General features: G+C 48.5%; 1 protein-coding gene across 6 annotated transcripts in view; it reads right to left on the bottom strand.

Moving 5' to 3' along the window:
* Positions 1-2,577: 2,577 nt before the first annotated feature.
* The window catches only part of Pacsin2 (protein kinase C and casein kinase substrate in neurons 2), a 94,816-nt gene continuing 77,525 nt past the window's right edge, over positions 2,578-19,868 (bottom strand). For 3 of the 6 annotated variants that reach the window (XM_040754076.1, XM_040754078.1, XM_040754077.1), the window contains exons 4-12: positions 18,415-18,650; positions 16,446-16,601; positions 13,455-13,630; positions 11,571-11,691; positions 10,226-10,231; positions 8,444-8,565; positions 6,543-6,665; positions 5,875-6,071; positions 2,578-4,558 (exon numbers count right to left, since the gene is read on the bottom strand). In XM_040754076.1, coding sequence (XP_040610010.1) covers positions 4,446-4,558; positions 5,875-6,071; positions 6,543-6,665; positions 8,444-8,565; positions 10,226-10,231; positions 11,571-11,691; positions 13,455-13,630; positions 16,446-16,601; positions 18,415-18,650 — 1,250 coding nt within the window. In that variant the 3' untranslated portion in view covers positions 2,578-4,445. The remainder of the gene's footprint in view (positions 4,559-5,874; positions 6,072-6,542; positions 6,666-8,443; positions 8,566-10,225; positions 10,232-11,570; positions 11,692-13,454; positions 13,631-16,445; positions 16,602-18,414; positions 18,651-19,868) is intronic. The other 3 variants (XM_040754080.1, XM_040754079.1, XM_040754081.1) reach the window with 3 other exon arrangements.

Genomic DNA, 19,868 nt, shown 5'->3' with positions numbered 1-19,868 from the left:
AACCTCTGTACTCTCAGGCTGCGCACACCTAAGACCTTGACAAATAGTGATTTTCTGGGGGTGGGGTAGAGGTGGGGGTGGATGTGACTGGCCCCTTTAATCCTAGCATTCTGGAGGCAGAGGCAGGCAGATCTCTGAGTTTGAGGCCAGCCTAGTCTACAGAGTTCTAGGACAAACAAGGCTATACAGAGAAATCCTATCTAGAAAAACCCAATAAATATGCAAATTTAGAGATTGTTTCCTGGATTGGTAGCTAGATTTTAAAAAAAGAGAAGCTAACACCTCTTATTAGAATAGCTTCATTTGTGACACACACACATACACACACTGGTTTTTGTGAGACAAGGTTTTTCTGTGTAGTTTTGGAGGCTGTCCTGGAACTCGCTCTATAGACCAGGCTGGCCTCGAACTCACAGAGACCTGCCAGCCTCTGCCTCCCAAGTACTGGGATTACAGGTGTGCACCACTACCACCCAGTCATTAGCATATTTGTAATTTGAGGCAAAAATAACTGACATGAAACACTGGACATTTTTGCTGTGTGGTGTGTAAATGCATGTATATGTGTGTATATACACACCGCACATGTGTACACTTGATTATGGTAGCTTAAAATGTTTTCCCTCACAACTCTCCACCTTATTCATTGAGGCAGGGTCTCTTACCTGAACCTAGAGCTCCCACCAGCTAGTCTTGTTTCAGGGATCTTCTGTCTTCCTTGTCTGAGGGCTGAAATTATAGGCAGGCTTCTATGCCCATCCAGCATTTATATAGGTGCTGGGGATCTGAATTCAGATCTTCAGGCTTGCAGAGCAAATGCTTTCTCCACTGAACCATTTCCCAAGGTCCCCAAATTCTGATCATTATTAGTGCTTATAACATTATTATCCTCAAATACTAGAAACACAATATCCTTCAGTTGAATGAATGAATCCAAGCATGTATACAAAACTACATGGAATAACGTGGAAAAAAGACCAATTTTCCTTTTCATACATATGTAGTATACATGTGTGTGCATGCTCACATGTAAGTGCATGCACATGTGCAAATGGGTGTGTACATGAATACATGTGTATGTGGTGGTCCAAGGCTAATATTGGGAATCTTCCTCAATTGGTCTTAACCGTGTTCTTTGAGGCAGGGTCTCTCAACAAAACCCGGGGCTTTTTGATACCTCTAGCCTAGCTAGTTAGCTTGTTCCTGACTTGCTCTGAAGATGCTGTCTCTGCCTTCAAAGGCTTGAATTACAGGTGGGATACCACACCTACCTGGCACGTTCTGGGAGTTCTGGACATCTGAGCTCCAATTCTCTCAATCACTGAGCCATGTCTTCAGCCCCAAAGGCTACTTTTCAAACGATTCTACTCATAATACATTTTGGAAATGGCACAAAACTAAAGAGAAGACAGATCAGTACAAGTTGGGCATGGGAGCTATTGACTGTGAGGAAGCTGAGGCAGGATGACTGTGAGGTTGAGGCTAGTCTGGGCTACACAGCTAAGACCATGAGAGTATAAAGAAGTCGACTAGGAAGACGGGCAAACAGGAGTTCTATATTTTGATTATTGGGGATAGTGACAAGGGGAGAGTTGTACGAAGGGCTGCAGAGAGGAGGGGCATTTCAAATTAGATGGCCTAGCTAGGTGACATTTCCTTTTCAGACAGGATCTCATTATGCGTCTAGAATTCACCATTTAGATCAGGCTGGCCCCAAACTCAGACTGATCCCCTTATCTTTGTCTGCTGAGATTAAAGGTATGCACCAGCATGTCTGGCACTAAGTGTTGTGGGTACCAGTGGGTACAGGCAAGGGGCCCAGTGCTGTGTCCTCTGAGGCAGGTGCTACCAGGCCAACAACAGACCAGCTTGAAGGAGCCTGGGCTATCATGCCTGATCTGAAGCTTACTCTGTTGCATGGCAGCTTTTCTGCTTTGGACAAGTGGCTCTCGGTGCCTCAGTTTCCTCATCTATAAAATAAAGTTAATGCCACCTAGTGCACTGGGCCACCATAAAAGTTAAACAAGGCAGCAGATGTTAAAAGGATGGAGTGTCACACAGAGTGAGACACAGATGTCTCCTAGTGCTCCGTTTTAGAGATGAGCAAAGCAAAGCTCAAGAACTCCAGAGCTGTCTGCAAGGGCTCAGGTGACTACGGTCATACAGCAGGATCCACGATTGGGTACAAGATCCTGTCACGTCTGACAGCACATCACAGCCACTTCCTAGAGAGTGCTTCCTAGCTGTCCTGGGGGGGGTGGACAGGACCCCACAGGCCTCCTTTATAAGGACACTGATCCTACCATAGGAATCTTCCCCTCGAGACCCAATCACCTCTGCAATATCTTCTTTTGAAAAGCTATCACTGTAGCGGGAAGGGTTTTCAACAAACAAGACACATTTATCCTGTAATGGTGGTATTCTGGCCCTGAGTCTGGTACTTCACTCCCGGGCTGGGCTAGGTTGAATTTGGCCTGTACTTTGGAGCCATCTCTACCCTGGTTCTGGTTCTTTCTACTGGAAAATTTGGGTCTGGTTTTGTCTTGGCCCACGGGATTCAAGATTCATTAGACTCAGTACAAGTTAAATGAAGTTTATTTGGAGAGATTACACTTACACAAGAGGCGGGAGGCTGCCACAGGTTCCAGCTCCAAGGATCCTCCCAGCTGTTCCCTGTGACCCGACCAGCAGCAAGAGAGAGCTCTGGGGTCTGCCACCCCAGATCTAGTCCTGTCCTCCATCAAGTCCTCACCTGTGACCACGCCCAAATGGGCACGATCAGCGCTACAGGTATGGAGGGGGGGAGATATCTTACTACAGTGGCACCCAAAGGATCAACACACAGTAGGTATGCACAGGTATGGAAAAGTGGCTGCTGGTCTTGTTCTGTTAGGTCAGGGGAAACAGGGTGGCAGGACATGGCCCTGAGAAGAAGTCTTGTGTTTCAGCTGGTGTGCCCCAAAGGAGACAGGCCTATCAGCTGTGTGAACACGAAGTTGGATGCAAAGCAAAAGGCCTGTCAAACGCACGAGATCAACTGTTTATTGATTTGTTGTTGTTGTTGTTCTAAAATACTATACACTTAAAGGGATTTCTAAATGTTAAGGACTGCAGCATAGGAACAAGGGTTTCTGCTGGTAAGTTGTCATGATACACAGCCACAGTGAAACAGGGTGCTCATGGCAAACACCGAAGACACGCGAGTTGTTGATAAGCAACAGTGCACACTGAGCTAACAAAATAAAGCCTTCCCCCAGCCTATCCGTGGGGCTCAGAACAATCCCACTGCACTTGAGGACAAGGGTACCTGGAGGGATTTGTGCTGGGGGCGGAACCCCTGCAACATTCCAGTGAGTGGCACAGGACCCTTGAAGCCTGTGATGACTGCAAGGACCTGGGAGATTTCCCAGTGCTCTGCCATGGACCTGGAGTTCCGGCCAGAGAGAATTAGACTTCCCAGCAGCCTCCACTCAGAGGCCAGAGCTACATCTTAACTGGGAGGAGGCTGTTGGCCAGCCATGCCTGTGCCTCAACGCCATGGGCTTCAAGCAGCTGACAACACCTGCTGTCAGAAGCCATCAATGCTCATTTCAACAGTAGGTGAACTTTATAGATTCTCTGAATATCAAATAATATATACAGATATACATTAAGACATGAGTCTAATGTAAAGCATCTTAATCCATAGATGCAGCTGCTTTGAAAAGTTAGTCTTCTTTTAACTTTCCAAATCATTAATAAAACTGTTAATCTGCAAAAACTGAAGCAAGAATAGAGTGAAAATAATTTCTAAACATAAGTGATGTTGGGGAATGCTGCAAAATGTTACCCCTGCAACTGGCACTTGCCAAGGAACCCTGCTGCAGCAACCCCACATCTGGACAAAACAGAGAAATGAAGGCAGCTTACATGGAGACCATCTTGGATCAATCTAGGCCATAATTTACGTGACTGGAAGAGCATATATAAAAGTATAACTGTACATTGCCTTTAAATTAAAACCTCAAACTCTTTACTCAGAAAATGACGTTGAAGTTTGTTCACTGAACTTGCAGGTAGGAACTCATCAGAGAAAATAATCAGTGGAACAGGAATCAGTGTGATCCATCATTGACTCAGGAGAGGCAAGGGCAAGAAGGTGCAGATCCATGATACAGAGAGATGGTGCAGGTAGGGAGGGGCTTGGCTTTCGCTGCTGGACCATGTCTTCCTGTGCCTAGATCTGTCCAGATATGCTTGAGAAGGGGTCAAGTCCCCAGTGAAATCACCAGCTCATCTGCCTTCAAAACACATCAGGGAGCCAAGAACACAACCGTCATCTTTTGCAGGTGGAGTGGATGCCTACACGGCTGCTGGGGGCACTAGAGGTGTCACTGCACAGGCCAAGGCTAACAGAGCTCCTGAACTCCCCACTTTTGTCTCTCCGCCAGCCTGCCCATGGCCTGTCACTGGATAGCCTCGACATAGTTGGCTGGATATAGGCCAACCTGACCGCTGTCCAAGCGTCCCTTGCACCAACCCTGTTCATCCTCGTCCTCTATCTTGGTCAGCTCATCCCCTGCAAAACAAAAAGAGGATAGCCATAGTGACAAAACAGGCAACACTGACCACAGAAAGTCACCTGTGCATCCAAATCCCATGTGGATGTGTGAAACATGCTTCTAGAAGGATCCTTAGAGGGTCTCCAGGACAGAGGGACAGACAGCCTCCTGAAGATGGGCAAGACCCTGGATATTTCACTACTATTTTCAACGCTTCTGTCCCAGAGACCAATGTGATTCAAAGATGGCAGCTCTTAAGTAACCCTGTAGCAAGTAGCATTCCAGGTTGTAATAGTACCAGGCTCAGCCTTGTGCCTATTCTGTGTATCCCAGGCTGCCTTGCTTAGCAACATGCCCCCATGTTTTCATTCTGTATAGTGGTTCAAGGTGTCGTTGGGGCTCATTCCTGCAGCCTTTTGAGGTTTGCTTCCTGAGCTACTGCTGGCCTGGCAGACCCCTGGGCAAACAGGGTCTTCTCTCAGACACTTCTGCAGATGAAGAGACCACTGAGGCCTGAGTGCTAACAAGAGGTTCCCAGAATGCAGAGAGCTTGAGTTTGTTGTGCTGTGACACAGGAGCTTGCTCTCTGGGGCCAGTAAGGAAAAACTGCCTTGGCTCACAGTGAGGACATAAGTAGGGGCTAAAAAGATCAGCACAGCAAAGTCTACAGTACCGAAGAGGATAAACAAGAGGACTAGTAGGCAGCATGAGACACCCAAGCTACACAGCCAATAGGAAGGACAGTAATGGCATTCTGACTATTCCCCAAAGGCTTTGAAGGACACACTTAAGTCACTATTGTCCTTTATTATTATCATCTTGCTCCTAGTGACAGGTTAAATTGTAAGCATAGCTTCTTGCAAGAAGCTTCTGCCTAGGAGACCAGAGACAAGAGCTAACCCTGAGTTACCCAAGAAAGACAGCAGCTATAGTCTGGTGGCTTCCATAGTTAAACCCCTGTCATGGTAAAGAGACAAAAACATAAACGTCAGAACATAGAGATCTTAACATAGTTAACAGCACACAGACAGATCCCTGTAAAATCAGAGGTAGTAACTTCAGCCGGTAACTGACAGCCAGCAGACAGCGAAGGTCAATGGCTAACAAAGCACAAGTCGGAGAGAGATGGCCTTCACCTGGCCCCAACACGAGCAACACACTATCATCTCCCTGGTTGGGACATGCAGAGATCGAGTAGGGGAAAGGTACTAGAGTTAAGAACCACACATGAAACTAGCAGGAACTTTTCAAGACTTTGAGAACAAAAGACAAGCAAGTCTCAGCAGGCTGGATGCCTCCAGTCCTGGGGTGGGTATTTGGGAAGGTCACCTACCAGCCTTGAAGCTCAGCTCATCGTGTTCCTGCCCCTCATAGTCATAGAGGGCCCGAACTCGAACTTCTGTTCCTGAGGTAGTGTCCTCGTCAAACGGGTTAGAGTCCCCGTTGGCATCCGTGGAGGAGAAGGGGTTGTTAGACTCGTCGTCAGACCAGTCAGCAGGGTAATTCTGAGTCTTCTCGTAGCTGCTGACACTGCGACAGAGAATGACATGAGGCTCTTAGCATGGGACTGACAGAGGATGTGAGGTCCCCACCCAGAGTTCCTGCCCCACACGCAGGTGCAGCCAGGCCTCTCTGAGCCTTCATGCCATCCACACTCATCCTGAGCCCTCAAGAGAAGCTGGGGGGCTGCCAAGACCCACTTCAGCAGGCCCCCCAGCTTAAACTGCCTGTCTGTCTTCTTGTAGTGGTGCTGCTCAGGCCTTAAAGGGTTAACAAAGGACAGAGGAAAAGCAACCAGAGTGTTAGCTGTGCCCTCCCGGAGAGGTGGAGAGGCTTGACACTGTCCAAGCAGGCCTGGAATGCAGAGCGCAGGCACCCAGTCCTGCAGGATGCATGCACTGCTGAAATGCTGAGGGGTGAGACCCCGAGACCCCTGGATAGAGAGAAAGGAGACACACAGAGAGCGAGGAGGAAGCCAGAGGGAAGTGTGTGTTCACCAACTTTTTGGCCTTAATGTCTTCCTTCTCACTGACGGTGCTGCCCGTGTCGTCCTCGTCCTCGAAGGGGTTGTAGCTGGACTGTAACTGCGTGGACTGGGCGGGATTGCTCGGGACACTAAGGTTGCTAGGGGGGAGAAAGAGAGCTTTCAGGGATCACAGCTGGGGGCCCACTGAGGGCCCTGGTGACTCTATCTGCAGAAGACAGTGACAGCATCTCTAGAGTGACAGCATCTCCTCCCTCATCTGATAAGGACGGTGTTGTTTGACTAAAAGATAATTATAGTAGGACATGGGGCTATACTTTGATGTGTCACTATACCTCCATCACCTATAAGTCCACCACAGGTGCACAAGCACTTCCTGGTTCAGGGTTTCTCCACCCCCTCATTCCCACATAAGGCTTAGTCAGTGGAAAAAATTGATGGTGGAGTTCCTCTAGGAAGCAGCAGCCCCAGAAGGACTGCATCCATGGAGTAGGGGCCTCCCCAGCTCTCCAGTGCCCCTTCTAGCTAATAAACACCAATGGTGAACTTCCTGGTGCTGGAGCTTCCACGGTCAGCACTAAAGCTTGCTGCATAGAGGGATCTCTAGCGCTCTGGGGTCAAACCATCCTTTGCCAACTGTCTCCCAGCTTAGCACTCTCCAGCAAGACACTGGGTGCTAGGGAGTGGGATGAAGGGAGGGGCTGCAGGGAGTAGTGCACTATATCAGGGAGACACCACAAGAAAAATGTGTAGAAAGTCACGCTGGGCTGATATACTGTGCTTCCCTGGCTACAACTGCCACCCACACCAGTGGTCAGGGCTTTGGGCAGCATAAAACCGAGCAGCTACCACCCCAGAGTCATCAGCAGAAAGTGGGAAACCCCACGAATGCCAGAGTGACCCTGCCTGGTTGTCCATGCACAGGTAGTGTGTTGGATGCCACCAGACCCTCTGCCCATCTGGGCTCCCTGCTCTAATGGACTTATGTGAAGGATTTGGTGCTGGGCACTGAACTGGTACATTTTTTCTGGACAGCCACTAGCCCACAGGAACTCCTCAGGGAGATCCCAATCCCTCCTACCTACTACTAGCACTAAGGGCACTGGGGAAGATGGCTTGGTTCTGAGGTTAGACCCTCAAGACCTCTGAGCACAGCAGCTGAGCAGAACCAGTCATGTGCGACTAGGGAGTCTAGGAGGGTAGGAGCTTAGTGCCTCATTTATACCCCAAGCCTATTAACTAGAACCTGAGCTAAGGTGACAATTACCTAAGCATGGCACAGAGGCCTCTAGCCAAGTCCTACAGCACATACTTTCCAAAAGGCTCTAAGGACTACAGTTGGTGCCCCTTCTATCCACAAGTTTTTTTATACAATGAAGTCAGAGACTTCTGTCATGAGGATAAGGGAGTGTTCTGTTCAGAGTGCTGGGACTGAACCCAGGGCTTTTACTTGCTTGACAAATGATCTGCTGCTGAGTTAAACCCCAAACCTATTCAGAAATAACTACCACTAAGTACAGGGGACATGTGAGCATCCCCCACTGTTCTGAATCCATTGGCACCTCCACACAGACGTCCCAACAAGATGATGCTACTGGTGTCATGTCTCTATCTGCTACTTCCACCCAGGGCTGTACCACAGAGATGAACACAAGCAGCTAAAACCGGAATCTTCCTTATCAGGACAGGCACAGTGTGCAAAAGGCATTCTCTGGATTTTTCAGGAACACCAGCAGCAAGCAAACAGAATTGAGAGATGCTTCACGCAGAGCTCACAGAGTTCCCAGACATTTGTTCTTGGGGTCCCTGTTCCATGTGGAATCATCCAAGAGCATAAGCTGGTGGCATCCCAGGACCAGCAGATCCTCACTCCTGACCAGATGGTCAGGTCTGGACTGCAGCTATGCCTGGAGCTCACCTGCCAGTCTTGTTCTGCCCAGACTGGTCCCCTGTCTGGTTGATTCCTGTTAGCGTGACACCGTCAGCAGCCTTCTTCTTCTCTCTCCGGCTGAGAGTTCGATTCAGATCTGCAGACCACTCCTGGGCAAGTGGGTCATGGGAAAGAAATGGGAGGCTCATTTCTGGGAAACCACAGTGGTCCAAAATATCTGCCCAGCCAGCAGCTGCCCTGTGCTATTAGTAACATTCAGCCTTTTGACCCCTGCTCTTCTGTTTCCCAGGAAACCTCAAGCTGCCTATTGGGCCTAAAGGATATGAAGGTTAGCACGCATTTAACCACAAGGCCCCGACAGGAAACAGCAGATTTTATAGGGCATGATGGTGACAAGTGAACTAGGACTGAGGGCTGGGGAAGTACTTCAGTATAGAGTGCCTGCCCACCATACATAGGGCCATAGATGCTACGCCCAGCACCGCACACACCACACACTCATCCCCACCTCCATCCCCACACAAACATGAACCATGGCTCATGACACTTTCTGTCCCAGAGAGTCTTCCACTCCCATTCCCTGCTCACCTCAGCTCTTAGGCTCTATCCCCCCATGCCATGGGTTCTGGAGTTCTTGAGCCTCTCATGTAGACATAAGCCAGTCCTGTAGGGAGCCTGGCTGAGGCACACAGCTTAGTGCACTAAGGATCCTTTCCATTTACTTCTAAATCCAGGTCAGAGTTGACAGCTCTCTGAAGGGTTCTGAGCATGTCTACCATATAGGAAAGTGCACCAGAACTACAAATAAAATCAGAGGCTAGGTGACTATGGCATGGCAAAGGAGATTGACAGGTAGACACTGAATGCTCAGGTCTTAAAAAGGAACTTTTAATCACTTTTAATCAGAGTGACATGCTGGCAGCTAACAGAGAACAGATTTTATGTTCCCATGGGTTTTCTGTTTTCCTAACAAGAAGCTTTCACTAACTGTTGAAACATATAGGTGGAAAGGGGGCTAGGTCTTGATTTTCCAGAACAGTCCCATGTGTTTAAGCACTTATTAATTTCTCCTTATCTCCCATCTCTATTTATCAAACAAGTGGAATTATAACCTGGTAAGATGACTAATCAGGTTAAAAGTGCAAAAAAAAAAAAAAAAAAGAAAAAACCATTTGCCTTGAAAGAATGACAAACCAACTTCAATCCCATGTTAAGATGGATGGAAAAAACTAACTCCACAAAGCTACCTTCTGGCTCATGCTCTCACTCTCTTTCTCTCTCTCTCTCCTCTCTCTCTCTCTCTCTCTCTCTCTCTCTCTCTCTCTCTCTCTCTCTCTCTCTCTCTCTCTCTCTCATACACACAAACACAAATACAACTTTAAATTTAACAATTTAAACCAAATTTGTCTCAGTGCACAGCATCATTCCATCTTACAAAATATCGAGGCCACAGGGCATTTTCGCTACATTAAGTCTAGCTTTTGATTTGTCAGATGGGGAAATAAAGAGAGGTCAAGAGAAATTGAGGTCCATACAGAATGGATCATAACTTTGGGCCACAGACCTCAACCCAAGTCACCTGGTCTATTAATGACAGTCCTGATGGAAATAAGTGAGCTGAGAACTCAGTTGGAACCTCAAGTTCCCCGTGCGACCTCTAAATATAAGTGGACTCTCACAAGTCAGCTCTTGGGGACTACTGGAAGAAAGGACTATGTCCTGGGCCTCTATAGACAAGCGACTAAGCGGGCTGACCGCATGCAGTAGGGAGCATGGCAATCCATGAGTTAATCATAAACAGAAACTTACTTCATCCTTGTGGCATGAAAAATGAAAATAACTTCATTAGAGAGAGTCAGAGACAAGCTGGCGACAACTATCAATAGGAACACAGGAGGGTTGGTCCCCAGCCAGGGACCCACAGAGAGGAGCCCATAGACTCTGGCCAGGGTACTTCTTCCAGAAGGACAATCAGCCCAATCTTCCTTGCTGCTGCCCTCTTTGGAGCAGCAGCCACCCTAAGGGGAGCAGGAAAGTGTCACATATATGGTGCGTTGTGCCACTCTAGAGCAACGAGCAGACTGGAAGCCGAGTATGAGCTATGCCTAGGATGCCACTTAGCATACTTCTTTCCAAGTGTGCCACGCCCATGGAAAAAGCACTGTTTGCTCTATGGCCGTTTTACACTAGAAAGTGGACCCTAGTGTCTCCTAGGGCCCTGCCTGATCTGCAGTCTCCTGATAGGTAGATGCAGGGGACATAATTTGGAGAAATCATATGAATTTCTAAAAATTGGAAGTGTGGGGGTAAGGACTAATACAGTTCAAAAAGGGCTGAAGAACTTGGGGGGAGCCCAGGTCTATGTGATAACCCAGTATAGATCAGGTTATGCCCTTCAATAACCCCAGGTTGCTATTCAGACTTGAACATGGAAAACTAAGCCACACATAGCTACTTGCTAAGGTGTAAGGACAGATGCAGTCCAGGTTTTGGCTACTATCAGGCCAGAGAAGCCATAGCCATGCTAGAGACGTCTGGCTGGCTTGGAAGACTCTTTTATTAGCAGTTACAGGATGGGGGCCATACTATACCGAACGAATGAGCAGGAGAGAATGCCTTCCTTCAGGAACATGGCTGCTGGGACTTCTGGCTACTACCTCCTATACTGCTGTTAGGGAGCTAGGTGGACCTGGTGACCAAACCAGCTTCAAGATCTATGGGCCTTTGGATTTTATAACATAAATATACTGCCACCTAAGGCCCACAAAATGGGAGAACAGGAAAACTAATTTTGAGACAAGATTCATTGGATTTACAGCCCAAGGCAGGAAAAAGTTCCCGAGAAAAGGATAAGATAAGCAGCTCACTAATACTGGCTGCACCTGTGACCTAAAATGAGGCCTAGGGACAGACTGGGTACTTCAATTCCTGGATACCCTGGATGGTGAGATAAACAATTTTTTTTTTGGTCTGGGACAAGAGGGGAGTGGCAATGGTGTGTGAGAGTACCTCAGGACATCAGAGACAGTAATGGGACACTAGACACTACCACAGTCAGGACTATTGCGCAACAAAGCAGGGAGTGAGAACACCATTCATAGCCCAACTAACTGGGCAGAGGTCTCTTCCCAGGTGGGCAGAGTCAACTCCTTACCTCAAACTGTGGCCAGTTCATGGCCATGCCTGGCCCATGGTTGGCTCTGAACCACCTCAGGTCCTCTACCGCATCAGCTGCTTTGATGTTCTGCTCCAGCTCTCGGTAAATGGTTTTATAGCTATATCAGAGACAGAAGGACAGCTCTACAAAAGGCAGGGCCCAGCCATCATTCCTCACAGCCACAACAGACCCTGCATGATCGTCTCTGTAGTCTGCAGGAATCTTGTCTCCCAGACATAGATCAGGAACACCATTCCCGGGCCGTCACACGTACAGATGCACACACCATTCTCTAGAACCTGGCACCACCGACAAATAAGCTTCACATAACCAGGTGGCACACTGAGCTTGCCCTGCATCGCATCTTGGGTGTGCTCCGTGGCACAACTGTGCAGTCCCACTGGGTCAGGTCATGTTGAGGAAGAAGTATTAGAGGAGAATGTCGGGAGAGCTGCAGGTTTCCTCCCCAAGTGAAAGGCACTATGGGAGGAAGGCAGAACTACGAGAGACAGTCCAACCTCCTGTAGCCAAGAACACGGTCTTGACTAGACCTGAGGGATCACTTATTATCTGGTTTTTTTTTTTTTGGTTTTTCGAGACAGGGTTTCCCTGTGGCTTTGGAGGCTGTCCTGGAACTTGCTTTGGTAGCCCCACTTTCTGTCAATGCGGAGTGGGCATAAGACCTATTCTATCTAAGGATTGGATTGTGTTCTCCAACTACAATAGCTGAAGCCCCAACCCCACCCAGGAGGTGACCTTGTCTTTCAGAGGTGAACAACTTAAAACAGGGTCTGTAAAGTGTCCCCAATGCAGCAGGGCTGCTGTCCCTACATAAAGGAGGAGACATCTACACTAGACAGTCAGGGGAAGATGGCCAGAGGACTGGACAGACGTGCTCAGATGTCCGGGAAGCCGAGGACTGGCAGACCCCACACGCTAGAAGAGGCAGGAAGGACCTGCCTGGAGCCTTCAGGAGGAGTGTGGCCATACCTTGGTTTGTGATTTCTGTCCTAGAACTTAGTGATGAGCTTCCCTTGTTGTCTGCCATGCCACCCTAGGAGCGACCACACCATGTGCCACCCCCCCTCTGCGTGTCCCCACCCCCACCTCAGGTGGCTTGGAACATAGGGGTAGACTGTGCTCATTCAGGCCTTTGCCACAGCCAAGTACAAACATCGTGGAATGTACCTCTTACACAGAAGAGCAGGACACAGTCCCAGCCCTGTCCCGTTTCCTGTACCCTAAAAGCTGTGTAACGGCTCAGTTTCCTCATCAGCAGGATGGGGACAATCCTGCCTTCTTTCTAGGCTGTCACAGAGAGGAAATGACAGCAGAGCAGCTGTGCAGTGACTACTTTCCATCTTTTTCAAAGAGACAAAAGGGATGCCATTTTCTCCTGACAGCAAGCTTTGACCTGACATCCATTTCTCAAAGGAAGATCCTTCAGATGTATGAAGAAAGTAGATTTCTATCTCTGTCCTGTTATCTGGGTCTCCCCTGATGCAGGTACACTGTGTTACAATCAAACTAGCATCTTGCTGTTCTGGCTTCCCCAGGACCTACAGTCACCAAGATTCCAATGGTTGAACTGGCAGCAGGAATGAGAAGACTTCTACAAGGGACTGTCCTTGGGGGCAGAAGACATGAGGCCTGGCCAGTGCTGTGTCAGCCCAGGTGGATTTCCAGAATGCTGGCTCTGGCAGCATCAAGCCCACCATGCCTGCCCTGCTCCAGCCTTCTATGGCAGTGCTGTATGCTGGCTCTGCAAACAGGCCCTCTGGGTGACTGCCCTGTCCCCCAAGGTGGACATGCAGCACCTGAGTCTATTCAATACCAGCCTCCCTGTAAGTCACAATGATGGGTTTTTTGTCTCAGACTTACCTAGCCACATTGGACAGGTCCAGGTGCTTCTGAACCTCCAGCAGAACCTCCCGGAAGAAGCGCAAGCGCTTCTCTTCAAACTGCTGGCACTGCTCGAACACCTGCTCCATGTTCTCCATGTACTGGGGTGTGGTCTGATCAAGCTCCTTCAGGGCCTTCTCATACTTGTCCTTGGTCTGTGTTGAAATTGGCACAGGCAGAGGATAGTTTCCATCCCACCTCTGTTTACCCCATGTGCCCCACTGCTGCTCGGGCCTCCCCAGATTCCAAATGTGGGAGCAAGAGTTCCAGAGTCTAGCATTCTCCAAGTCCAGCCCAGTCCCTGAACCCAGACCCCTGGAGTAACTTCTCTGTCTTCTCACACTGGGCATCGCATCTCCTCCATCTACCCTAAGACTCAGGCATAGAAACTCCTTTCTGTACATTCTAAGGAGATTCCTCTTCTGGAAGCTTTTCCTGACCACGTTCTGAATTCCATTACTGGCTTTGTCCCTCTCTTGGCATATGGTTCCTTGCTTTTTTCTGACCTTAGAAATGGTCGAGTTGGGTCCTCTATGAGGAAAGGTCACTTAGGCAAGAACAGAGTTCCAGAGACTCTCTGGTTATGCCCCATCATCTTTAGCACTACCTGTGCTCCAATCTGGAAGCACTGTGTAGAAGCACTGGATCACAGACCCTCAGCACTGAGGGTCACGAGCATTCAAATCTCAAAGCCTCTGGGCGCCTTTGGAGAACTACAGATGATGTTCCTCTTACTGGAAACTCCCCTCTTCCAGCTGAAGCTATGTGCTGTCCCCAGCATCAACCAGGAACCAAGCAGGGTCATCACTAGTCAGAAAATCCCCTAACTATAAAGTCTCCAATGGCCCCTCAGAGATGCTATGCCCCTGAAGAGAACCTCCTCTCTGATGAACACTGCAGGATTCACTTCCTGACTAGCCAGGAGAAGGTCTGTGAGCAGCAGCTGGTACTTCCTCCAGCATTCTAGGGCTACATAGATCACTCAGGCTCTGAGATCACTGGCAGACCACCAAGGGAAGGCGAGTTCCCAAAGGGGAGCCACTGGACAGACACTTTAGGTTAGACCTCATACTCTCGGTCTGCTGCGAGAAAGCATTGTACTGAGAAGAAGCATACTGTCTCTGTGTGGGGGGAAAAATAAGGTTTGCCCTCTCCTACACAGACAGAAGCACACAAAGATGTGTTTTATCTTTCTTCTAAATAACTTCCTGAGCAGCAGATTCCCTGTGATCCTAACAAAGTATTCCCCAGGCCTTATGTTTCTTGAGCTCTAGTACCTACTCCATAGAGACGCAGATCCCTCACCGAAGTTCCCCCAGTTCCTGATCCCAGTCCCTTATGGAGATGCTCTGTGTGGAGGTGAGGACAGCAGTAGTGCAGGGTGCAGGCTCTGGAGTCAGAATTGCTGCTCTCACATTACAGAGCAGCACACTATTTGTCCTCACTGACAGGGTTTCTCTGTATTGCTTTGGAGGCTGTCCTGGAACTCGCTCTGTAGACCAGGCTGGCTCACAGAGATCTGCCTGCCTCTGCCTCTGGAGCACTGGGATTAAAGGTGTGTGACACCAACACCCGGCGACCTTGGCTCTTTATACACAGAGCAGGAATACCACCACACATTCCAAATGGATGCCATGCCTTATCTCAAGTCTGGCAAGGGTGTCAAGTAGGTTCTATCTGCCAGCCTCAAGTTCTGTTGGGAAAACTGCCTGCTGTGACCCCTCATCTCCTCCTGTAGATTTAGGTAGGCTAGGATAGGCCACAGGTGCGTGTGCTTGGGGGGGGGTGGTTCCCTGGCCCCTCACGTCTAGAGCAGTGGCAAACGGGAGTTGTTGAATATATATATGTTGCTCTCATTGGTTGATTTGGCCTATAGCTAGGCAGGGAAGCCAAACTGAATACAAGGAGAAGGAAGGGCAGAGTAGGGAGAGACGAAAGCCAGCTGACCAAGAAACAAGATGCCAGCAGACTGGTAAAAGCCTGAACTATAGGCCAACCATTCTGTAATTAATATTAAGCCTCTGTGCGATTATTTAGAAGCAGCTGCGGGATAGGATGAGCAGAGAAACCTCTGGTTACAGGGAGCTGAAAAGCCCAGCCCCCAGGAGTTTCTAAATGACAAGTTACCAGCTAGTTACTTATTTCCTGTGACTCTGGAATCTTCCAAGTAGAAGCCTTCCCAGTACTAGTGGGACACATCAGATCACAAAGTGCTCCGACAAAGTCTTATTTATATGACCTTCTCACTGACCCACTGAGGTAGACAGCCTCACAGCAGACGCAGAAGGGTTCCCAGGGCATGGCAGTGGATATTAAGATAATCTGTTCCCTCTCTTATTGGCCAAAAGCCACTGTTCTGTCACTCCCAGCTCCTGTAACCTCTGCTATTGGTATGGTCAAGGGCAACTGCCTCTCTCCAATGCCTTACTTCCCTATGGGCTCCTAGACACACCCTCCCAACCTGCATCTAATCCTTGGATCTCCATTTGCAGTCTTTCCTCCACATCTCTAACCCAGTCTTATCAGCCCTTCCCCATACTCTTCCCCTCTTCCCTGGTCTAGGTCTTCCTAGTATATCCCAAGTTCCTAGATCTGCCTGCCTGTGGAGAGCACTGGTCCTAACCCCCAGCTCTGCTTACGTGCCCTCCTCATTTCTGCACTCTGCACAAGCTGCTCTTCCCTGCTCATCCCCGCTGTCCTCAAACTTATCTCCTGAGAAGCCACACTAACTTGTTCCCCTGAGCACAAGGACCACACTCTCATGCCTGCCTGGCACTTGGTTCTGTCCTTAGCTGAGGCAGGTAGAATGCCCTTGCTGAGGTGTGGCTCAAGTGCTTATCTGTGAGTCCCCAAGAATGTTTCATTGGCATTTATCTTCATCCAGTCACCTAATCAAACAGTTCTAAAAGACTCACTGTGTGCTACACAGGTGAACAGCATTGGACAGAGCAAAGCAATTGTGGGGCTTACCTTCAGGACATCCTGCTTGCATTTTTCTATCTTGTCTTGCAGTTTCTTCAGCTGCTCAGGGTTGAGGGATGGATCTGCTTTGCTGTTGGCTTCTCGAGAGATGGCCAGTTTCTCCTCTTTGCATGCTGTGTGGTGGGCTTTCTTTGCTGCTTCTACCTACAGGGAGAGTAAGTTCTGAATGCAACACGGCTGCAAGCTCAGGTCTGGAGAGGGCACAGCCTGGGGAACTCCATGTGCTGTCCGAAGAGAGGGAAAGGCAGGGACATCATTGTCTGTGTTTTGTCACTATAACAACTGGCTGAATAAAAGGCCTCACTTTGTAAATATTTATCCTCAACACATGGTTCTAGGCACTGGAGACACAGGATAGGAAGAACTGACACTTGACTTCATTTGTAGATGTGAATTAGGTGGCCAAATGCAGGCATCATTAAATGTTGGAGTTAATTAGAAGGGACTAAGTATTATGGAGGAAATCAATTAGAGGAAGATACTAGGGACACGAGAAGTGCAGGGACAGAATTCTATAGAGAACGGTAGGGAAAAGCCCCTGAGACTGCTTGGAGTAAAAGGAAGAGGTATGGATACCCAAGGAAAGTACATGTCAGGACAGTCAACAGAAAGACGTTCCAAAGTCTGGCTGGTGGAGCATGTAGAAGCAGATAGAGTTGAGTTCCAGGGTCAACCTAATCTACATACTGAGTCCAGGTCAACCAATTAGACCCTGTCAAAAGTGAGACCCTAGAGAGAGAGAGAAAGAAATGGGGGTGGGGGTGGGGGTGGGGGTAGCTCATGTGCTGGAGAGAGAACACCCTTTCTCCCATGAATTAAAAAAAAAAAAAAAAAGCTTAAGGTGGGCTGGGCAGGAACAGGTCACAGTTTCCAAGGACTTCTCTTTTGACAAAGGGTCACGATACGATACAATGTCCATATTGGTCTCAAGGTCATGAGCTTAGAGCAGTGGTTCTCAACCTTCCTAATGCTGGGATCCTTTAGTACAGTTCCTCAGATTGTGGTGACCCCAACCACAAAATTATTTTCCCTGTTACTTTGTAACTGTAACTTTGCTACTGTTATGAATCTTAATGTAAACATTTGTGTTTTCTGGTGTTTCTTTTTTCAAGACTGATGGTCTTACTCAACCTCTACAAAGGGTCAAGGGTCGTTTGACCACAGGTTGAGAACTGGCTTAGATACTCCTCCCAGGCTCTAGCAGCTATCCCCCATCTCCTGCCTTTCCTCCCTCAGAGACACATGCATTCTTAAAAGTGACTTACATATCTGAACCCAAGCCACAGATTTCATTCTAGGAGAAAAAGAAGAATGTAGTGAACTCATGGAGGGAACACAGTTTCATTTAGGAAGGCTCAGGGGCAGGAAGACAGAGAAAGGGTGTGGTAAAAAGCCAACGTGTAGAGAAAAGGAGAGCAAGCAAAGATGGAGGCCTGTTCTGGATGACTCTGAGGAAAGCAGCCCAGCTGTTGGGAAAGGTGGGAGGGACAGCGTTCCAGTGAGAGGCAGAGGTCCTGCTACAGGCAGGAAGTGGACATGCTGAGGTCAGAATGGCCGGATGACATCTGCCAGTGAGCCAAGGCCACACAGGACTCAGTGGGTTTGACTGTTGAAGGAGTGGGGGTCAGCGTTGTATGCCAATTTGGGAGAGAAATCCACATAAGGAAAAGGACAGTTCTGAATTAACCTTTTATACTAGTCCAAAGGTCTCCTGCACCCAACAGACAATTCTCCAGGTGGCAGAGAAAGATGTTACTGGACAAGACCTTGAGTCTAGAGTTCTGCCAGCAATGTGAAGTTCTGGTCCTGTCTACAGTCTATGATGGGCTGGTATGGATTAAATTTGAAGAAAGCACATATAACAGGGTCTTGGGCCCAGAGACAACCTGTTCTCCAGCAGCTGTGCTCTCCTGTGGCTAAGGTGAGTTCCTGGAAGTGCAGGAAGGGAGGGAGGTACCTCTTTCAGCTTCTTGGCCCAGGGCTTCTGGGCCTTCCGGAAACCATCCTCTGCTTCCTTGGTCTCCTTGAAGCCTCCCATCATCTGCTTGTGAAAGGCTTCCTTCTGCCAGTTCTTGATCTTCTCGAAGTCCTCATTCATCAGCGACGCCTTCACTTCCAGGTGCAGCTCACTTACCCTCTCTGCTTCAGACATGACAGCCAGCCAGGCCTTCTCCACAGTCCCGTACTGTGGTCCTGACAGGAGGAGAAGCACGTTAACTCAGCCTCCGCAAGCAGCCCAGCTGTAGACAGCTCCTTGTCTAAAGCCTGTGAGCTCCTGTGTGTGTGCACATAAGCAATGTGTATATAATGTGAGAACACGCACAGGTGCTTACATATTTTACATGAGATTGTATAGGTGAATGTTCATGTGATATGCATACACATTTTATGTGGAGGACAAGGCTCATGTCAAACTTCCTTAATCACCTCTCTTTGTTTTTTGAGATAGGGTCTCATGGAACCTGGAGTTCACGGATTCAACTAGACAGTTGGCCAGTGATCATCCAGGTCTTCTAGTCTCTATTTCACAGAATGGGGATTACAGGTGTGCAGTTCTGTACTTGCTTTTTTAAAAAAATCTACTTTTATTTTAAAGATATGTGAGTACCTACATATATGTATGTGTAATATGGGCATGCCTGGTACCCATGAAGGCTACAAGGGGTTATTGGCATCCCTGGAACTGCAAGTATAAGTGTTTTGAGCTGCCACATGGATGTTGGTAGCAAAACCAGTTCCTCTGAAAGAGTACCCGGTGTTCTTAACCACTGAGACATTTAGGAATCTTGCATCTGACTTTGAGGTAGGAAGAAATTGGGAATCAGGCCCTCTTTGTGTGTATAGCAAATGCTTGCCCACCTAAGCCAGCTCCCATGTTCCCTCTGAGGTCTTTGAAACAACCCTTTCTGCATTCTGTAGATCTCAATCTGCTCCCACGACAGTCCATGGTTGGGAGTGGCCTGCCTCTAGATGGATCACCTTTACTCAGTCCCATAAGCAGTGGCCTAGAGGATAACAGTGTCAATGGACACCAGACACGGGACATTTTGTAGTCTCCAAACCCCACGCCGCTCTGGCTTGACTCAGATCAGAGACTACCAGTTGCTGGGAGCACTTCATGACTTGGCTGGGTTTCACCCAGTTCACTGATGTCTTGCTTTTTTTTGTCCTTCCTACCCAGACCCCTTATTCAAAGTGACAGTCCTGATCAAGAGTTTCCCTCCTGAGCCTTAGGGAATGGGAACAAAAAGGGAGTGAATTGACAGTTGTCCCCACACCATCCAGAGATTTCTGTGTGGGCCTGTGCAGTTTCTCTCTCCTCTCTCCCAGTATAGACTTCATTCCTTTCTGCTGAGTCCTCTATCCTACGGGCACCCGCAGGCCCTCTGCAGCTGTTATTCTCCTGTGGAT

The sequence above is a fragment of the Mesocricetus auratus genome, unplaced genomic scaffold (assembly GCF_017639785.1).
Source record: "Mesocricetus auratus isolate SY011 unplaced genomic scaffold, BCM_Maur_2.0 Super-Scaffold_100010, whole genome shotgun sequence".
Taxonomy (NCBI): domain Eukaryota; kingdom Metazoa; phylum Chordata; class Mammalia; order Rodentia; family Cricetidae; genus Mesocricetus; species Mesocricetus auratus.
This window is presented reverse-complemented; position numbering and strand designations above follow the sequence as displayed.